This window comes from Canis lupus, chromosome 36 (genome assembly GCF_048164855.1).
Source record: "Canis lupus baileyi chromosome 36, mCanLup2.hap1, whole genome shotgun sequence".
NCBI classification, from domain to species: Eukaryota; Metazoa; Chordata; class Mammalia; order Carnivora; family Canidae; genus Canis; species Canis lupus.
The window spans coordinates 16320728-16342822 of NC_132873.1; the positions used below are offsets into that span (position 1 = coordinate 16320728).

Sequence of the window (22095 nt, forward strand, 5' to 3'; positions counted from 1 at the left end):
TGGAACTGGTCATTATAACTCCTCTATTTACCTTTAGTTGATGAACATAGGTAAAATGTTGGTGTTACGATCTGCTAACATAGTGCTGAAAAGTTGCCCTGGATTCTTAAAGCATTTTTCAAAGTTAATTTTGTCTCTTTGCTTTCTTAGCATAAGCCGGACCAAGTCGAGGGAGGTAGAGCCAGCAGCATGCAGTGGAACCATGAAGGGTGAACGGTGCCCTAACAAAGCCCTTCCATTCACCAGACATTGTTTCCAGCGTATCCTCTTAACTGAATTGAATGTGCATTGAAAAGTATTCACTTATTGGGTGCTAGTATTTCATTCTTAAGCCAAGGGAATGACTTCTATAATCAGAACTATTTTATGTTTAAAATTTTTATACAACTTCTCTTTGTCATGATGTCTTCCTAATAATTTTTTCTCTGCTTCTGTCATTGTGACTCTTTATTCAAGAATTACATTAGAATCTGCGAAACCGATACCAAGTAGCAGATTTCTTTCGTGGCCATCACTTAAATTAAAAGAATTCTGGTTCTTGCAGTGGTTCTAAGTAGTTTGTGAGAAGCAACTATAACACTCATTGATGGAGAAATCATGTCCTATTATTCAAAAACTGATTTTAGTCTTCCAAGAAAGTTACGCACAATGTGCCTTTTGGTCTGGGAATAATTTCTTTTTATGGAGCACAGTGCTGATTTGAAATGAAAGAAAGATAAACATCACTGACTAGGAAAGAAGATACATTAAGACAGAATATACTTGAGGAAAACCTGTGTGGTAAAGGGCTTCAGGCTGGTTATGAAATCTTATTACTCTCACTTTTATTAAACATTTAAAATTCGGTAGCATTTAAAAAATTTATACAGTAGCAATTACTTGTTCTTCTTTATTATCTTTGACTTTTTTGCCCTCCTTTCTGTTCTTTGGCATTAAATTTTCACAACTTTTTTAGCAGCCCTTTCTGCACAGCAAAGGTTTTATAAATAGCCTTAACTATAAAAGCATAAAGGTAAAACAGTAAGGTACCTTCTTGATAGGTGTAAAGTATGTCTTGTGCTAGGGGCTAAAAGTTTGGATGCTTAGAAATGTTGACAAAGTAAAGGTGATGTTCCAGTTTTTTGTTTTTGTTTTTTTTTTTTTTTAATTTTTTTTTTAATTTATTTATGATAGTCACAGAGAGAGAAAGAGAGAGAGGCAGAGACATAGGCAGAGGGAGAAGCAGGCTCCATGCACCGGAAGCCCGATGTGGGATTCGATCCCAGGTCTCCAGGATCGCGCCCTGGGCCAAAGGCAGGCGCCAAACCGCTGCGCCACCCAGGGATCCCATGATGTTCCAGTTTTAATGGTAAAGTTTTGATATAAAAGTAATTTTTCATAAGTTATAAATTTGAATTTTGTGTTGGAAATGGGAAATGGAAAATCAAATTTGGATAGATGAGCTTTTTTTAATTATATCTTAAAATTTTTATTCTTCTTGATGAGAATTATATGTGAAAGTTTTCCTTAAAAGAGAGTGATTTTTTTTCTAACCATTGTAGTGGAATTTTTAGGAGATAGTGTATTTAAACAACCCTCTGTTTTCCAAATAACAAAAATCAGAATGTCCATAAAGGAGACTCCTATTCGGAGCCCTTAGCAAAATAGTCTCCGTTAGTAATATCTTCTGATAAATTCAACAATGATCATTTCCCATATCAGTAGTGGGGGTTGGTCCTTCAGCTTTAAAGGATAAGAAAATTTATTACTTACAAATAGAAGTAAGGGAAGAAGCAGATTTTTTTTCCTTAAAGGTTAATTTCTTTATTTTGAGAGAGCGTGTTTGTGCATGCTGCAGGAGAGAGGGAGAAGGTGAGAGAATCTCAAGTAGACTCCCCACTGAGCATGGAGCCCCAAATGGGCTCAAACCCACGACCCTGAAATCACAACCTGAGTCAAAACCAGAGTCGGGTGCTAAACTGACTCTGCCACCCAGGTATTCCAGGAGCAGATTTTATATAAAAATTTAAAACTTAATAAATAATTTGAGTTTCAGTGCATTATATTCCTAACTTTGAAAACCACAGATATCCTCTTGAACCGCTCTCAGCAGCTTTTCTCAAGTTGCACGGCCAAGTTTGCAGACGGACAGCAGTGCTCTGTGCCCGTGTTTGACATTACACACCAGACCCCTCTGTGTGAAGAACATGCCAAAAAAATGGTGAGTTCAGATTTTATTTTCTGCAGCTGAGGCTTTCAAACTTCTGATAGCAATCCACAGTAGAAAATATTTTTTAACTTAGTACAAACTGTGTGTAAATGTATATATTAATATATAAATATGTATATAAAATATTAATATATATGCTGATCATGAGCCACTGGATTAATTTCATAGCCTCATTTTAAAAAAAAAAAAGTTCTAGGAGGTATTTAGTAGTTACTCACATATGATTATTTTATTGTCTATCCCTATTCTTTACTTCCCTTCTCATTAAGGTACATTTTCTTACTACTTAACAGGTTTTTCAAGCTTTCTTTGCCCCATTTCTTTAGATTTTTTGCTTTTTTTATATGCAATTTTGTGAATGTCTTAGATATTTGATGAAGTTTCAGCCAAAAACCAATCCTTTCTATACTTCTATTGAACTTAATTATTGCTTTTGTTAATGTATCATAAGCCCTTCAGAATAATTTGAAGGAGAGGTATGTCTGAACTAGTAGACTATCTGAATTCTATCATTACTTAAAAGAAGTGCTTTTTTACTGTTTTTACCCTGATACTTGCTGAGTCCTGTTATTTGCAAGGTAGTGTGTACCTTATACATATACCTTATGTATTAAAAAGCTGAATAAGACCATTTTTTCCCTCTGTAAGCATTTTGCAGTTTCAGGGGTGCATCAGGGTAACTGAATGGCCATTGGACCAGGACTTAATAGTATAAGCTGTGATCCTGGTGTTGCAACCAGTTAAATGTATAACAAGGACTGTTTAAGTTAAAAATTACAGCTGAGTATAGCAAACATCTGTAGCCTATCAGTCCCACAGTGAGAGACTCACACTGGGTGAAAAGAACTGGACAGATCTCTTGATTTTACTTTCAAACTGTCTTGAATCCAAACACATTGTGCCAGCTTGGCTGGTACATTCTAGCCTTGGTCATCACCTTTGCCTGGATTACTATAATAGTCTCCTAATTGGTCTCCCTTCTTCTTGCCATGCACCCCACCTGGACATATTCACATACCAGCCAGAGTAGGCTGTGTGTGTTCCACTTAACCTTTGAGTTTATATGCAATAAAAATCACTGTTTTTGGTCTATGGTTTTGAGTTTGACAATGCACACAGTCCTGTAACCACTACATAATGAGATATGTCACTAACACCCTAAATTCTCTTGTGCTCCCCTTCTGCAGTCTACTTCTTCCTCCATCTCCACTGTCTTCCTGTCCCTGTGATTTTACATTTTCTAGAATGTCTTATAATTGGAATCTATAGTATGTGCCCATTAGAGCAAGCCTTTGATAATATTCATGTGGTCATTTTAGTTTCCTGGTCAGAGCCTTCCAGTGGCTTTCCATCAGATCCAGAATCAAATCCACGATTCTTACCATGGCCTTTGAGACTTCCCCATCTGGTCTTTGCAATCTCTCCTGCTTCACCTTGTACCTTCCCCTTATTTCTGGAGTTCTAGCAGCATCAGCCTTCTTGCTTCTGCTTCAACACCCCCAACTCATGGGCTTTCCACTTGTTTTGCTCTTTTCCTAGGATGTTCTTTTCCTCCATTTCTACCTCCTTCCCTCCCTCATTCAGGTTTCCAATCAGTTGTCACTTCATCAAAGAAGTCTTCCACCTCCCCTCTACCCTGTCATTTTTTTTTAAGATTTTATTTATTCATGAGAGAAAGAGAGAGAGGCAGGGGGAGAAGCAGGCTCCATGCAGGGATCCCTATGTGGGACTCGATCCCAGGACTCCAGGATCATACCCTGGGCTGAAGGCAGTGCTAAACCTCTGAGCCACCCGGGCTGCCCCTACCCTGTCATTTTTTATCCTCATACTCTACCTTGCTTTTCTTCCTAACATTGGTATCAGCCTAATATCATACTATTAACTAATAGTTTATTGCTAGTATCCCTCTACTAAAATGTAAATTTTACAAAAGCAGGAACATTTTTTGTTCATTGCTATATCCTCAGTGCTTAGAACAGATGCTCAATTAAGTAATTGCTGAATAACAGAAGCATGGCTGGGAAAGGTTGAAATTTGGAATTAGATTCCACTGGACAGAGTAGCCATTGGTAGAAGAAGCTCAAGCTTCAGGAAGTCCAGGCTGTCACACAGAACATGGTATTTGATGAGTATGAGCCCATACAATGGATGGTAAGTTAGTAAAGGCAGTGTCCTGGCACGTAAGTAGAATGAGACAGCAAGTTGGCAGGGAATGGTGTTTACAAATAGCGTAGGCAATGGACAGTTGGCATTAGGAAAGGCCCTAGGGTGCAGGGGCTCCAGTTTTCCAGAGGAGCTTTGTGGTGGACTACCAAGAGCATGGTGGGACCTCAATCGAGGGTAGTTCTGTGTGGAGTACCTGGCCCATTACCAAAAACGTTGGCCTACGAGGTTTAAGTTAAGGAGAATAAGACAGACACCTAGCACTAGAATTAGGTGATATGAGAGTGTCTTTAAAGTAGGACACGTGTATCTTGGGCCAAAGTTTCCCTCACCTAACATCTGTACTGGTCCTAGAGGGAGAGCCTGGGATGGTACTGGTGGTTGCTCAGACTCTCTTTGTTGAATTACATAGTGGATATAATAAAAGTAGACCTCAAGTATCAAGCCAGAGAGCTACAGAGGCTGGGAAATAGCCTTTCTTTTTTTGGTTTGTTTTACAAATTTATACATTTATGACTTGAGTCTGTGTTTAGATTCAAGTATTTGGCTCATATTAAACTTCTTTTAGATTTCTTGAATTGATACTTTAATCTTATTCTTTCTTGTCTTGAATTTGTTTGCTAGCATTAATAACTGTTAATGCTATTGATTATTATTAGTTTTCAAATACTGTTGTCCGTACTCTTTTTATGTATTTAGTTTTGGGTTACTACTGAATTTATTAAAGGTGATGTCAATTGTAAAAACCACAATTGTTTTTACATACCACCAGGAAATAAGAAAAACACAGCACAGTGCATTTCTTGTCACCTATAATTTTTGTTTTATATTTATCAAAATAGCTTCTGTAGACTTAATTGGACATAGATTTTTTTTTAATCTTCCCTAATGCTGAATTACTTTCCTTCGTTTCCGCTGAATTCCTTGACATGGAAAAGGCAGTATTGTCTATGTACATCAACTATAACACAGCTTTGTCTACTTTGTGGTTATGTTCCTTTCTCAAAAACAAACAAACAAAAAACCCACAAAGGAATCATGGTCATGTCTTCAATAATGAGTATTTGCTTCACTGATGGCAGTTTTATACCCTATTGCTCAACTTTTTGCACACACAACAGTTTTTCTTTCCTCTTCGTGTTAAACCAACAATGTCCATATCTTGACTCAAACAGTGACAGTACCAAGAACTTTTCTCACCCTTGCACATATGTAGGCAGTGCCAGCTACAGTGACCATCCCTGGGCCCAACAGCAATTGTTGTAAAAGCCACCTCAATTGCAGAGATACTAAAATATGTATCTTGGAATTAGTGAAATGCAATATTCAGATTGAAGGGTTGCGGCTGAAGAAAACTGGTTATATTTATTGTTAATTTCTTGTTCTTCCTTGCTGGTTCTTTCTCAGACGTCTGCTTACTTAATTGAAACCGTTTTATAAAACTGCAGTCTGGTTGTCTTCTCTCCTCTCTCTACCGTATCTTCCTGGCCTGTGTAAATTATCTGAAGGACTTTTACTTTGTCATGATTTCTGAGGCTACGTGTCCATCCCATTCTTTATCCCTCATGCTGTTTTTTCCTATCTCCTAGAAAATCTTCATACCCCAAATTGTTTGTGAGCCAAACTGAACTTCTTACCTTTTCTTCTGAATCCTTATTCCACTCTGCGCTCTGTTCCAGCAAATGGTATCATCTAACAGTCATCCAACCTAGAAACCCCAGAGACGTCTTCAGGTGCTCTCTTCCTTTCATCCTCACCACATCCAAGGAGCTCTCAGATCTTGACAATTCTGTGCCTACGGGGCATTGCTTTTCCATTCCCCGCTCACATCGCCCTTAGCCCTTTATCTTGTGTTGACTGCTGAAGTGACTCTCCGGAAATAACACCCCAGTGACTTAAAATCCAACTTTTCTTTTAATCACACAAAACTAAAAAGAATTGATTTTCCTTCTATATACCCATAGAAGGTACTTATGTCATTATTGACCTATTTTCATTGTATATTTAAGTATACTTGTATTCATGTTTTTCCTGTGGAAGAGTAAGTTTTTTTAGGTTGCAATTTCATTCATTGTATTTTTACCCTACATACCTATCCCACTGTCTTTTTTTCCCCATCCTTTCTACCCACCCACATCTCTCCCTTGGCCTATTACAGTTTCATGCTGTCTTTAAGTGGGGGATGAACTGTATGTATATATTGAATTGATTTAAATTAAAAAATGAATTCTTTTTTTCTCATTTACTTATTGTTAGGCATAGTTGTAGGCATGTTTTAAGCGTTCCATAGAATGTTAAGAGATATATTTTCTTTCAGGTAGCTGTTGGGTTTTTCACAAGCAATCTCAGTTTAAAAATCCCTATTTCTTCATTCTAAAGGATAATTTCTTGAGAGGAGATAGCTCCCGTAAAGTTCAGCACCAGCAGCAGAGGAAACCCAGGAAAAAAACCAAGCCTCCTGCACTTACCAAAAAACATAAGAAAAAGAGAAGGCGTGGACCTCGTCGACCCCAAAAACCCATTCCCCCTGCAGTGCCCCAAGGAAACCTCAGCATGCCCACCAGCGTCTCACTGCCAGTGGAGGCTGCCCAGATCCGGTCAGTAACAGCACCGAAGCTTATGTTTCCTTTCTATGTTCTGATAGCTCTCAGAGCACTTAGCCTTACTTTCTTCTCTAGCCTTGTGGCTGGGCTACAGAAGCCATTCGATAGATCAGCCTAGACTTTGTAGTTTTCATTCTAATTTCTACCAGATATTTGATTGAGTGAGATCTGAAATAAAGCTTTTGGCTATAACATAGAAAGCAGATGCTGAAATTAAGAATTTAATTGTCCATTCTCAGATTGTTCTGTTTTAACAGAAATCCCATGTATGTTTTAACAGAAATACTACATCAGAAATCTGGTGCATTACCAATTTTGGCAGGGGTTAGCCAAATGAATGAGGCTTCTGTTTCAGCTAAGCATTTTCCCTTTTTTCTGTTTATTTCATTTTTTTAAGTTATTATTTTGACTAGATTTGAAATTTACTAAAAAGTATTAAAACACAGTACACAAAATGGTAATTCATTCTACTAATGAAGTAAACATATTATCTCAAAATGATTGCCTTAATACATGGGTACAAGCCAGAGAACTACATGACTGTGTATGGTGAGATCTTCCTTTTGCTATCACATTCCCTTCTCTGAAAGTAGGAAAAGGAGACATTTGAGTTAGGATTTCACATCTTCATGTTTGATGAACTTGTTTCTGGGACACTGGTGTGAAGGTAAAAGGGGAGTGGTGAGGCCAACCGTGTCCTCTTCCCCAGGAGCCCGTCCACTCCAGAGCTGAGTGCTGATGAGTTGCCGGATGACATTGCCAATGAGATCACTGACATTCCACATGACTTGGAATTGAACCAGGAGGACTTTTCAGACGTCCTGCCACGGCTACCTGATGACTTACAAGATTTTGATTTTTTTGAAGGTATGGTCAACATTTTGATTCAAGTCCAGTTTTTGTGTTTTTTTAAATGAGTTTTTTAAAAAAGGAAATCGTGTTTTCGAGATGTGTTTGAAGTGCTCCTCATACATACTGTCTTTCACTGTCAATGGCAAATGCAGCGCTGCTAAAGCTATTTTACCCATTTCACAAGGCAGGGATGTGCACTTTGTGTTCACCATTACTATAGGCTTAGGAGATTAATGATTCGATTGTTAGGTTTTAACGTTGTTGCTTTAAAATGAGTCATTTTACTTGATTTTTTTCAACAAAAACATTTAAATTTGAGTTTATTGAAGCCTTTTAGGATTTCTCCTAATCTTAATACCTCACCCTGTACTTCAGTTGAAGTGTATTTTCCCAAAACAAAGTTTGCTTAATCCCACCAGTTCTCTGGTGCTTTCAGGGGAAACCTGTTTTTGTACTCTTAGAATGTTCCTTTCACCATTAAAAACAGTATTTTTGTGAAGATTAGTCAAGTTCCCAAATATATAGATTTTTTATATAGGAAATGAAATTAACAGCAGCCCATGGGCTTCTGTTTTATGAAAACTAGAATGAGAGGAGCAGGATTAACGGGTCACACAAAAGCGTTTTAAAAGATAATGGGGGAGTGGAGCGGATTGCAGAGTGTTGTGCTCACATGCACGCATGAATCTCTGTATTCTAGTCTTCCACAGCCACCCTCTGGCTGGAGGAAGGCGTTTAAGAGCAGAAGAACCAAGGGGGACTCCTACACAGCCTTTTGTCTCCCGGCTGAACCAATATGACACATCTTCTATTTTAATGATTTTGACATAAGTTTATGTAAAAACCCATGTGTGGTCAGACAGTTACCATGCATTTTAAGTTAGTATTGCTTAGAATCCTTAATTTAATGCCTCAATGAGATGAGTTTAGGGAGTGCTGTGAATAACTAAAGATGGGATACAGGTTCCAGGACAGCTCAACCTTTCAGGCCTGTCCTACAGATTAATATTTCACTCTTTCCTTCCAGTCCAGTCCTGGGAAGCTTCTCTATTCCAGTATTTCATTTTGTTTAGTTTTTTCTTAAAGATCTATTTATTTGGGGGAGAGAGTTTGGGCATGTGTAGGGGAGAGGGGTAGAGAGAGAGGAGAGAGAGTCTCAAGCAGACTCCCTGCTAAGTGCAGAGCCCACTGCGGGGCTCAATCCCACAAGCCTGAGATCAAAATCAAGAGTCAGATGCTTAATTTGACTGAGTCACCCAGGCACCTGGTTTTATTTTGTTTTGATTTTTAAAGGTTTTATTTATTTATCAGAGAGAGAGGGGCGCCTGGGTGGCTCAGTTGCTTAAGCGCCTGCCTTTGGCTCAGGTCATGATCCCCAGGGTCCTGGGATCGAGCCCCACATGGGCTCCCTGCTCCGGGGGGAGCCTGCTTCTCTCTCCTCTGCCTCTGCTTGTTTGCTTACTCTCTCTGTCAAGTAAATAAATAAAATCTTTATAAAAAAAACAAAAACAGAGAGAGCGAGGATGAGCATAGAGCCTGAATGGGGCTTGATCCCAGGACCCTGGGATCATGACCTGAGCCAAAGGCAGATGCTTAACTGACTGAGCCACCCAGGTGCCCCATTTTTTTTTTTTAAAGATTTACTTATTTGAGAGAGAGAGAGAGAGAGAAATTTAAGCAGACTCGCCACTGAGCGTGGAGCTTGATGCAAGGCTCGATCCCACTCCCTGAGATTTTGACCTGAGCTAAAACCAAGAGTCAGACGCTCAACTGACTGAGCTGCCCAGGCACCCCGTTAATAGAATATTGCTAAAAAATAATTCAGACGTGTGATTTCTGTGGTATGGGACAAGTAAAAACTCTGCTGATTCTTGACGGCTTTTGTTTTACTCAGGAAAGAATGGAGACCTCCTTCCAACTACCGAAGAGGCCGAGGAACTTGAACGGGCCTTACAGGCTGTAACTTCTCTCGAGTGCCTGAGTACCATTGGGGTACTTACTCAGTCAGATGGTGTGCCAGTCCAGGAGTTGTCAGATAGAGGAATAGGGGTGTTCTCCACAGGTACTGGAGCTTCAGGAATTCAGTCCTTGAGCCGAGAAGTAAACACGGACCTAGGGGAGCTACTGAATGGGCGCATAGTACATGATAATTTTTCTAGTCTAGAGCTGGATGAGAACCTGCTCCGTTCTGCTACCTTGTCTAACCCACCTACACCCCTGGCAGGGCAGATCCAGGGGCAGTTTTCTGCCCCAGCCAACGTCGGCCTTACTTCTGCCACTCTGATGAGCCAGAGTGCACTTGGGGAGAGAGCCTTCCCAGGACAGTTTCATGGACTACATGATGGCAGCCATGCCTCCCAGAGGCCACATCCTGCCCAGCTGCTGAGCAAGGCAGATGACCTAATCACCTCACGACAGCAATACAGCAGTGATCATTCACACTCCTCGCCCCATGGAAGCCATTATGATAGTGAGCACGTGCCGTCTCCCTATAGTGACCATATCACCTCTCCCCACACGACATCTTACTCTGGTGATAATATGGCAGCTACCTTTTCAGCAGAGATGCCCATCATGGCGCAGCACTTGCTCCCAACCCCACTCGAGGTGCCACTTGGAGGAGTCGTAAACCCCAGAACTCACTGGGGCAATCTCCCTGTCAACCTTGGAGACCCCTCTCCATTTAGCAACCTTCTCGGCGCAGATGGACATCTTCTTTCCACTTCCCTATCCACGCCACCCACCACTTCGAACTCAGAGACCACACAGCCTGCCTTCGCCACCGTGACCCCCAGCAGCTCCAGCGTGCTTCCGGGGTTACCGCAGACCAGCTTCAGTGGCATGGGGCCTTCTGCTGAACTCATGGCCTCCACCTCTCCCAAGCAGCAGCTCCCTCAGTTCAGCGCAGCCTTCGGCCACCAGCTGGGTTCTCACAGTGGCATTCCTAAGGACCTGCAGCCCAGCCACAGCTCGATAGCCCCTCCTACAGGCTTCACAGTAACAGGTGCCACAGCTACAAGTACCAATAATGCATCTTCTCCCTTTACCTCCCCTAACTGAGCGTGTCTGTGGGTTTGCAGGCAGGTGGGGAACCTGGTGTTTTCTATCTTTGTTTCCTGTTTCTCATCCCTTTCCCCCTTTTCCTAAAGAAGATTTTAAAAATCACAGGTGGGGACGAAAGGGGGAACGCTCCCTTTTCCAGTTAAACAAGTAACCCCGCGGTGGACCTTGCTTCAGTGTTCACATGTGCTCCTTTGCACTGGTGCTCATTCCCTCCTGGCAGGTTCACTCTACCCCAGTGGTTTCCTCAGTGGCTCAGCACCGTGACTGGATAGAATTGATTTTTAGCAGCAAGTCCTAGAAGTGGAAGATACCTCAGATTACCAGTGCCCTTTACTATTTCCTAGTATTCAGATCAATGCTTTCCATTCTATGACCAGGTCTTCACAGAGGTGGTTCTAGATAGAATGGTCCTATCCATTGAGTTCCCGTCTACGTGATAGCAGATGGTGCGTAGGGGAGTAGATCAAGGCTCTGACTTCACACCAACTGCTAAACACTGCACGAGGCCAGGATTCCATTCCTAATTGTGATCATGTCAATTTAAAAAGAAAAAAATTTTAGTCTTTTGACCGCCTGTGTGTATGTGCACCCACGTGTGTGTTTTTGTGCAGGGCAGGAAGCACCTGTCCCATCGTCGTTGTCGTTTCTTTTTTTTCCTAATGAGTCTAAGGCTCTTCTCCTTTCCCACATCTCACAACCCCAATCAGGTTGGCCATTTTCTCCCCGCTGTATTAACTCAGTCTCCCGCATAGAGAGGGTGGTGGTCCGACCAGGCGAGTTACACGACCCTGTTCTGCTAAGTCACCCAGGAGCGCAGCGGGCCGCATTCACGTCGGGGCTGTGGGGATGTCACTAAGTTACCCAGCTCGTGCGGTGTGACTGCAGGGTTGCTGAGATTCTGAGGTCTGGTTGTTATTTTTGCCTTTTTAGACGAGCATTTGTTTCTCCATCCCTCTCTCACGGAATACATTCATGAGATGTAATTATAAAAAAAGACCATATTTTGATGTGAAAAAGCAGGAGAGGTCAGATAGATTTGGAAAGATGGGATCTCTGAACTCTTTGATCCGTCTTTTACTTTTGACTTTCATGTTTACAGTAGTGATTCTTCGGTAAGATTTGTAAAATGTTGAAGACACTTGTAGAATCAATGTATCAGTTGTGAAGTGATGTGTAATATCTGAAGGATACACATTTTAAAGTCTTTCAAAGCGGAATATGGAAACGAGACATAAATTTTACCCATACCCTTTGGTACTTTTAAAATAATTGAAGTGCTTAGGTTTAAGTTCGGGGACTTTTTTTTTTTTTTTTTTAAGTACCAGGATTTTAGGGTTAAAAATCATATTGGGTAGTTTAGTAAGTTGGTGACTATGAAATAAATCTGTGAGGTTTCTTTTTACCTGCCTTCTCCCCTGCCCCCTCCCCAAGGGTGGAACTAGATTCTAAAGGCATCTGTGCTCTGCTTTTGCTGAGAAGTTTCACTGTCCCCTGAGATACCATTGGCTATTTATACCTGAGTCGAGTCTAATTTACATATATATATTTTAAAAGATGAGTAGAGAACATATCTATTAATGATGTGATATAATAATTCATTTGTCAGGGAATATTTGATCTTAATTCCTTTTCAATAGGTAAAGATTTGGATGTATTTTCCTACTTCCTATATGTATTCTCTTTATGCCATGCTAATTCTAACCAGTCCCTTCTTTTGAAAGCTTTTCTTTCTCTGCTTTTTAAAGGAATGATGGTGATCAGCAGGCATTATGTAGATACCATGTGCCTGAGATTATGGAGGGGAAATGTCACGTGACTGTATGAAATCATTATATGCCCTAGTTTGTATTTATTGAAGTTTCTTTTTGTGGGCCAAAAATACATTTGTAATATATTTAGTTTGTTTTTTTTTAATCATGATAATTGATTGGAAGATTTATTTTTTAATAGCTTTGCCTTTTTTGCAGATTGAGAAATTTCTAAATTATAAATTATGTCACAAAGCAAAATTATATTTGGTATCACCATAAATTTCTATTCTGAGTGGTGAGAACAGATCATTTGAGTATTTCTCACCTGTGAAACCTATGTTAGTAAGCTTTTTTATTTTAATGTACTGTAATGAAATGATTACGAGTAGTTACCTCTGCTCAAAAGTATCACTTAGTTTGCGCCACTCTTTCACTTCCCGTTACAATCATCACTAGAAAACTGTCCATTCCCAGCAATTCGATCTAGTCTCCACTGTGTACAAATTCAAGGTTGTAGCAGAGCAGCAGCACACTGACTATCTTATCTATCGGCCCTTCTTTGACAGCAAAGGGAAAGTCACGGGTAGTCGGTTTGAACTTTTCTGGCTATTTGTCCCTCGTGGTAGCTGCTTAAAATTCTTCAGTTATCAAAACTGAGTTTGCAGTAAGTTGCACATTTTCTTGTTTGCAATTTTCTGTTCTATGTGCATTGAAAAGCCCTTTTCCTGCTTTCTAGTAAGGAGGCATGAAATGATCAGGAATGTTGCCAGTTAACAGCTTCACACCAAAAACTTTGAGTAAATTCATTTTTGTTTAGATGCCCCCAGTGATAGCCGAAGCAGGGGCACCCGTAGAGAGTACCAGCATAGGTCTGGGGAATTAGCAAAAAAACACAAATTTGTCCTCTCCTTTCATCTCTGTCAAAACAAATAGCCAAGCTTGCGATTCGCTTTGCTCTTGCGGTTTCTTGTGAGTCCCTTTTTGGAAGCGAGAAGAACGTCTGTGAACCCAGAGATACCGGTCCCGTTTTTCTTTTAGCTGACACGGAACAATTCTAGTCTATTAGTTGTAGGTGTGCTGTTAATGTGTAGAGAAAGAAATGAAGTGTCTTTTACTCCAGAAATAGGAAAATTAGTGTCTTTTAAATAGCACTTATGCTATCATAAGGCAATACTGGAATCAAAAACAAATTTTACATAAGGTCCTAATTAGGTGGAAACTAGCTTTTATTCTAGTGTGAAATGAGAAATAGTGGCAGAGAAGTTCACTCTGTCTCTGCAGTTCTTTGGGACCATTTATAAAGGCCAGTTAGATTGTGTTAATGTGATTTACTTACAAAGTTGCTGCAGTTCATGGATACATTCTGTGCTTGGAGAATCTGAATTCCATTCTAAGGAATGATACTCACTGGCTGTGATCTTATAGCATCGAAGGAAAGATGTGTTTTCTCTCCTTTACTCTCTCTACATAATTGTTAATATTATTTTAATTAAAGTACTTAAGACATTGTTTTCTCCTCTGTAAAAATGGCTTAGTAATTTGCACATCTGCGTAGGTTATGTAGCTAGTAAACAATTCACAGTAGTAAATAGCAATTACACTTAACCCACCAAATGACAGACTATGCAATGGAAAATTTTGTAATTATCGTCACATAGCTTATATGGTGAAGGATTTTTTTTTTCCCTCTCTCTCTAGTAACCTACCACATGAGATAGAACTGCTTTATAAATGACTTCCTGAGCAATTTCATGCTGGCAGGCAGTGTGGTGTGTCTAGTGTCCCTCCACGAAGAGATTATAATTTAATGAGAAGCAAATAGTAGGTATGGACATAAAGTTGGAAAATGTGTCTGGTTTTTTGTTTTGTTTTTCTTAAAATTGTAGTTACCGTCTTGAGTGGCATCAGGCTAAGGAAAGCTAATACTTTATCTTTGCCAAATAATTATTTATAAGATTAATTTCTTCAATAGGCCCAGTCTCTCAACTGCAAGCTAAGAGTCCTCACTTTCTGTGACTAACACTAAAGCTTTGCCTTATCAGAGCTCGCTTGCAGTCCATGATCACAACCCAGAGGCAAAGACAGTGCTTTGATTTGGAAGGAAATGGTGTCTGTGATACATGCCCGATTTGTAAGCTTTCTTCTTATGAAAAAGAATTTATATTTCTATTGACCTGTACCATTCAGTTTTGCTTTGTTTTTTTTTTAGTTTAAGTAGGTTCCACACCTAATGTGGGGCTTGAACTCACAACCCTGAGATCGAGAGTCACATGCGCTACCAGCTGAGCCAGCCACATACCCCTGTACCATTCGGTTTTTATCCCTTGGCCCTAGAATTTGAGCATATGTAGGTAACTCCCATGCCCTTGGTTCGTGTTACTTACCCGCAATCTCTCCTGCACCCCTGCATCACAGGGGCGGTGGTGGTGGTCGTGGGCTGCATCAGCAATGTTTGTGTGAGGCAATCGCCTTCCCTCCAAGTTCAGTAGGTTGTTGTGGATTGGTATTGTAAAAAGATGAGGATATTCATAACACTAAACTAGTTATTTTGATGGGTTTGGAATTCATTTTTAAAAATTAGCTATCTAGTTTCCACATTCTTCAACCTCTTCTTTTTAGCCTTTTAACATCCTACTAAGTTCTGTTTTTAATCTGGTATAATAGATTAGTCTAATACAGTGGTCTTCTACATGGTCAACAGAACTCTGCAGGCAAATGAGGCGATTTCAAGGATTCCTTAAAAGAAAATGTCATACTGAATAGTCTTCATTTATCTCTTTCATCACCAACACCTACATCGTTCCAAGGATTTTTTTTTCCTGATGAGAAATACATTCCTTGGGGGTGAGGTAGGAGGTGGAAATATATATATGATAGAACATAGATTTCCCCCCCTCTCACAATACATTGAAAATACGGAATCTTTACTGGCATTCTAAAGAAAGGTTAAACAATGACTTCTTAATATCTGCAGCCTTATGAGCTTCCCAGTATCCTGTTCCGCATGGAACCAGAATTCATGTTTAGTAGATTAAAGTGACATTTTCAATGCTACCTTTCAAAAGATTTGAAATAAGATACCAGTGAAGAACATATTTGGGGTATCTGTTCAGCGTTTCCCCCTGACCAGTGAGTTAGGAAAGAAAACCTAAAATGCAAGTGAATAGTTATGTCTCCTAATAGCCAGTGTCATTAATGCAAAAATTGTGGGGCCGACTTAGCCTCTTTTCTAAATAGCAAAAATTCTCTTTGCCCTCAGCTCTAACTTCTCTTAGCCTCCCTCTCTCTGCACTGTGATCCAGAGCCAATAAAGGACATGTATTTCAGGGAGAGAGAGCAAATTTGGTATGACTTTCTTTACCAGAAACTAGGTTCCCAGATCTTGGGGATGTCTGACTACTTAGAGTGGCGGAGTTTTGGGGGATCTAAAGTTGAGTCTGAAAAACAATGTTGTAAGAGAAAAGTTGTCTAACTCTTAGTAAGCCTCTGTCGGGCAGCCCAGCTCTCCTTCCCTTTGCCCTCCTGCCTGCTGGCCTCAGTACTCCCCTACACCCCCTTCTCAAGCCTACATGCATACACCCCTGATCTGCCCTGATCCTGGCCTAAGAGTCATAGACACCACCTCTTTCACTTGTTTTTGTTTTGTTTTATTTTGTTTTTTGTTTTCGTTTGAGCTGGGGACCACTGAAGTAAGCTCTATATGCACCCAAAGTTCCCCTTGGGAAAATGTTCACCATGCACTGTAGAAGCTTCCAGTGCAGCGAAACCATACCAGTGCTTTTGCCTGGGGAATAGACTGATTGCCCTGAACTGACTCCACCCTGCATCGGTAAGGCCCCGTGGGCACCAGCAGATAAGCGTGCAAGTGATGGGAAGCTGGATGCTGGTGACATTGTCTTCATCTGCTCGGAAGGGTTGCAATCAGTCCCTCTTCGCAGTGATTCTTCTTTTCACTGTATAGTGTTGAGTATGTCTCAGGGATTCCTTGTGGAAATTAGGGCAGTTTGTAAAATAAGAAACTAGTTTTAAGAGAAACTAAAGGTGACTCATTGAAGAGAGCGCAAGAAAGAGAAAGCGTTCGGTTTTGTAGCCCACCGTGTCTCGCATAGGACCTCTTTCCTTTCTCCTTCAGGCTCTCATCTCCGCTTCAGCAAACAGAATCCTTTCCCATCACGCACAGCTTTAAAAGTTTTATTTAAAAGTTTCCTTCCCCAATGAGCTTTCAGAATACTTATTGTAGATTTTAAGAGAAAAGGTATATTAATTTATACTATTAACATCACCTCATAAATTATAAGTTTTATACTAAAGCTGTATTGAGTGTAATGAATTATGTTGCCTATGTGTTTTAATAGCTTAAGAAATTATATATGAGCTTTTTGGGTTTTTTTGTTTTTGTTTTTTTTTGTTTTTGTTTTTTGTTTTTTTAACAAAACAAACTAGTGAAGCACCTTTTTACACTGGATCTCTGCCGTGTCAAGGTGTATAGCTATCCTTTGCTACCTTGCAGATATATAAAATAAAAGGATATCCTGGGGCCTCAATGTAGAACACCTTTAGACCATTTATTACTGCTCATAGAACTGTTGGGAATCGTGTTTCTCTAGTAAATGATCTGTGGTTTACACTTAAGACGGCTAGAAGCTTAGTTACAGGGTAAATAGAAATACATAGATCAAGCAAAACTCCCAACTACTGTAGCTGGAATTTGTAAACTAAGTTTTTAAGACCTCTTTTATTTGCTATGGAGTTATTCTTTAATTTACAGTTCCTTCTGTAAGTTGGGAAGTAAAATAGAAAAAATAATAAATTTAGATGTTCTCAGTGTCTTATTCAGGAACTTTTTTACCCCTCCTCACTAAGGAATTCCCACTGTGACTTAAAAATAGAATTAAATTACTTGTGTGCTTGTCTCCGTCTGTGTTTTTACACACATGCAAAAATATACATTGGGGGCACGTGTGTGAGAGAGATGAATGTGTGCTTAGGTTAAAAATAGAAGAAGGTAACAATGTATTGTAGAAATACGGTTTATTTAGATGAGGCTATCAAGAGTTATTTTCTCATCGTCTCTGTAGTATAAATACACCAAATTCTTCATTATGCTATTTTATGTTAAAAGGCTAGCTCTGATATCATGTGCATTTTATTTTAACCTTTTGATTAACTTATGCTGTGTTTTTAAAATGACATGAGAAACAGGTTCAAAGACCAGCCTCTCACTTTTGAGCATAAAAATATGAGAGAGAGAGAGAGAGACAAACCAGACATAGAGAGACAAACCAGACATGAGCTGTGTTTATCTGCTGGGGTGATGGGACCAGATCAGTTGAAACAACTTTTTTTATGTTAATAATATATTTCTTTGTATTCTGAGTTAGAAAATCTTATTGATCATCTTTTCTTGGTGAAGTTAAGAAAATTATAAGCTTTTAATAAAGAATGCCATTTTTTGAAGGGACTGCTTTGTTGAAAGAGTTGGTGGGATCATTTCACCATGTATACTTCAAAGCTGGGATGATTTCAGTTATTTCCAAAAATTAAAAAAAAAATTACTCCGTTGTGCTATTTATGAAGTTAGCGTGCCCCCGACCCCCGTATTTTGGTTATAGGAAAAATTATGCTACCCTTGACTTTTACCTGATTCATATGGAATTAAAAAAGATACATTCCTATATTTTAAGTTTTGTCATTTTGCTATACTACACATTCAGTACTGGAGTATCTGGTGGTCTAACATAGCCAAAACTAGAGTTGTTATTAAATGCTCCAATCACATTTAATTTTACTATAAAAAAAAAATCATGTACTTTGATATATGTCAAAACAACTTCTGATAACACACCAGAATTTGTAGTTCTCTTTGAAGCCTCATTCATCTTAGGTATAGTCAAGACCTAGGAAAGCTTTACATGTCGTTCCTTTTATAGTTGTATTTCTGCATCTCCCAGTTTCATTCACTCTTGCTTTATGGATTTTTTAAAAATCTGCATATTTCTTGTACATATGCATGCAAATGAAAGAAGGGAGTTTGTATTGGTGCCATTTCTCCCTTCAGTTACTCTGGTTAATGGGATTTGCTAGAATAAACTCCCCCTGATTGAAGGGTGAAAATAAACCCTTTTGTGTATATCTGTACAGAGATGTGTATATGGGATGTGGTGGCACTTTGCTGAATGTGAACTTGCCTTGTCAATGGAAAGATTGAAAAGTATTATGTTTATTTATACATTTGTATAAATCTATATATACACGTATGTATATGTGTGTGTATAGATAAAGCTATATACATATATTTCCCTAAAAAATGTGTGTGTGTAATAGATAAACAGCCTTTGTTAAAGCAAGATTATACGTCGATGGAAAACTCGATGATTCTGTAAGCAAGAGGAGGTGACAGCCTAGAGCACACCATCGGTGCATACGAAGATGGGAGTCCTTTGGATTATAGTCTTGTTTATGGTTATTATAATTGAATTCCTGCTAGAACTCTTACCAGTTCCATTGTTCTTCATCTTCACTGCCTTCTAAATCAATCTCATCACACTTCATTGTATTTCCCCCCCTTTATTATGTCCTTCCTAGCCGAAAGCATTTGGCTTAAGCATAATTCATTAACTTCTCAGTCATTTCTTTTAAAGATCTTTATCTCTGAAATTTTCCTGAAGATGTAGATTTTGGTAATAGTTTGTCTAGTAATTTTGAGGATTGGGTATTCATCTTCATCTCAAAAATAAACAGAAAACCAACATTCAAACAAGGCTAATCTGAAAGTTACCTAGATCATTTGGAGACATTTTACTCACGTTGGAAAAGAGCATAATTATAATCTTATTGGTAACAGCGTTAGGTTTATTTCCCCATTTACTGTCTTCAATCTGTCATTTAAAAATGTGGTTTACTTTGTGTCTTAATCATAAACTTACCATTTTCATTTTAATGGAAAGCATACAAAGTCACATAAACCTCTTGAATTCTACAACTAACTCATTTTGCTCATAAAACTGCTTTAACAAATTCTTAAGTAATGAATTTTGCTGTATTTCCTTTTGACTTTTTCCACATTTGTGACATTCTGTTTTAACTTTGCTGCAGCTCTCTAGAAAACTTGCATCCCTATATATTGTGCCTTTAAAGCTCTTATGCACACACAGACAAAAGTGTATATATACATGTCAGAGCATGTGTACATATACTTTCGTATATACTCACACAGTATGTCTCATATTGTGGGAGTGAATATATAGATATTCAAAGGCAATGAAATGTTGCTTTCTAGATATATATGTATATAAATAGTGTTGATATACTGTATATACACATGTATATGTATGAGTTTTAAATGGCAATCTTTTACATTTAGCAAAATGCTGCCCCTACTGGAATATTGTCACTGCAGTGGCAGTTGTATGTAATGATTTAAAATACATTATCGAAAATTATTTAAAGAACATTTAAAAGTCTCATCTAAAGACATCCACACATTATTTATTTATCTTTTCCTTTTTATTGTTACTTTTTTTTTTTTAACTGAAAGGGAGACTCTCATTTTTTAAAATGCCACCTGTCCTATGGGAGAAAGAGAGAGAGAGAGAGCCGGGGATTCACTTGGGAACCTCGTGCATTTTCCCTCTCTCTGAAATGGAGATGTACCACAAACCAGCCTGTTTGTTTCAGTTATAAAGCAATCCTAACATTTCCATTAGCGTATGTCCTCCACCATCTTCCAGATCAACTTAATTCACCAATCTGCCTCTTCCTTTCATTAATAAATAATGATCATTGAGATCATTTTGCCTGGGGGAAGTTAACTACTCTAGCTGCAGGGAAATCTATCACCTAACTGTTATGCTGCCTTGTTCAAAATTCAACTTTGAGGGGAGGCAGCTCTCATGAAGCTGTCTTAAGCATGTTTTGCATATATTTAGTTAAAGGTCTTCCCAGACGCTTTTTTCTTGTTAAAGAGCTCGGAGTCTGCATGCACCTGCCGTAGATTCAATCCCTATTCCCCACCGCTTCAGGTGTTTTCATTAATATATCAGTTTGACGCACTGAACGACAGACTAGGAAGAAAAAAAAACATTAAATCTTTAATTTTGCGATGAGTTGGCAACCGATTACATTTCAAGACCTTCCAGAAAAAAAAAAAAAAGACCTTCCAGAGAGAGGAACATAGATGGACAATCCTAAATTGTAAGATGTTAACAAAAAGCAAAAGAGAACCAAGAACCAACAGTGGAGTAAGAGTCCCCCCTGAAGACCAGAACCGAGAGGTTGGGGTTTGAGTGATTTTACAGAGTAGTTTAGCTGGAACTTGATATCAGAAGCAGCCTTTAACAAAAAGCCTCTTGGCAATCATAGGGTAGGTACTAACTGGAGAACTGAGGTATAAATTGAAACCAAGTTGCAGTGGGAAATCACAGGTGAGGTGGTCTCTTCTTTGGATCCTGTTAAGTGACAAGACAGGTTGCACAGATTTAAAATCTCTTCTTACAAAGTAACTGCACGGTAGCAAGGACTAGCAGTTCTCAAAGCCCTTCTTTTTCAGTGTTCTCATTCACCTTGGCACACAAGTATGTTTAACAGGCCATACATTAAAAATATTTACAAAAAAAAAAAAAAGCTGCTTAAAGGGAACTTACAAACTGAGGATCTTGTCTGGATTTGCGTGAATAGTGGCTAGAAGTTTAGTTATATGCACAAAAGCCAAGGGGCCACTCGTTTCTGCACAGACTGTAGCAGCAAGATGAGGAGGTTGGCAGGTTTATTGGTAAGAGCCCCCCGTCCCCACCGTTGTGGCGGAAAGGCATGTCTGATTTTGAGTGGTGTTGCTGGGTGGGGGCGGGGAACCACATTTTGGGAGGTGATGGGCTTTTGGTTTGTAATTTCCCTTTAAACATGAAGAGATGGCTCACATTTTCCATATATATCTCAATGAATGTACTGTATTACTGTTTTAAAAATTTGATGAAATAATAATGGATTGGTCTCCTTTTGTTATCTGGTCCTTGTTTAATTTGTTTAAGGGTTTTTGTATACAAAAGTTTACATTTTTATGTATATTTTTCTTGTGTAAAAACTGATGTAATATGTGTATAAAACACTGTATGTATTATCTGTATATAGTGTGACAAAATGATTTTTCTTTCTTTCTTTTGGATGTATTAATAAATCTTGCTGTGAAGTAGCTTTGTTTCGGGTATAATTTCCTTTGCCTGGATATAGATCGAAGCTGCAAATCCAGGGTAGGCATTTTCCCCCTTTTGTTATTTAAGTAGAGTGATTTTTCAAGATCTATTTTATCAAGAATTCTGGGGATATAAATTCATGGCTCTTTATGGTTAGATCAACGATTAATATTTGCAATAGCTATGGACCAAGTAAATGCTAGGTGAGCTTTATGTGGTTATCTAGAACCTTGAAATCCAACCAGAAGTTGCATTGGAAATTGTTA

The 22095-nt window shown here is 39.0% G+C and overlaps 1 protein-coding gene across 4 annotated transcripts in view; it reads left to right on the forward strand.

The window, feature by feature from the left end:
* Positions 1-21828, forward strand: part of INO80D (INO80 complex subunit D) — a 67282-nt gene extending 45454 nt beyond the window's left edge. For all 4 annotated transcript variants that reach the window (XM_072813277.1, XM_072813274.1, XM_072813275.1 and 1 more), the window contains 5 exons: positions 151-260; positions 2067-2200; positions 6752-6969; positions 7685-7842; positions 9722-21828. In XM_072813277.1, the coding sequence (XP_072669378.1) occupies positions 151-260; positions 2067-2200; positions 6752-6969; positions 7685-7842; positions 9722-10887 (1786 nt within the window). In that variant the 3' untranslated portion in view covers positions 10888-21828. The remainder of the gene's footprint in view (positions 1-150; positions 261-2066; positions 2201-6751; positions 6970-7684; positions 7843-9721) is intronic.
* Positions 21829-22095: the final 267 nt, after the last annotated feature.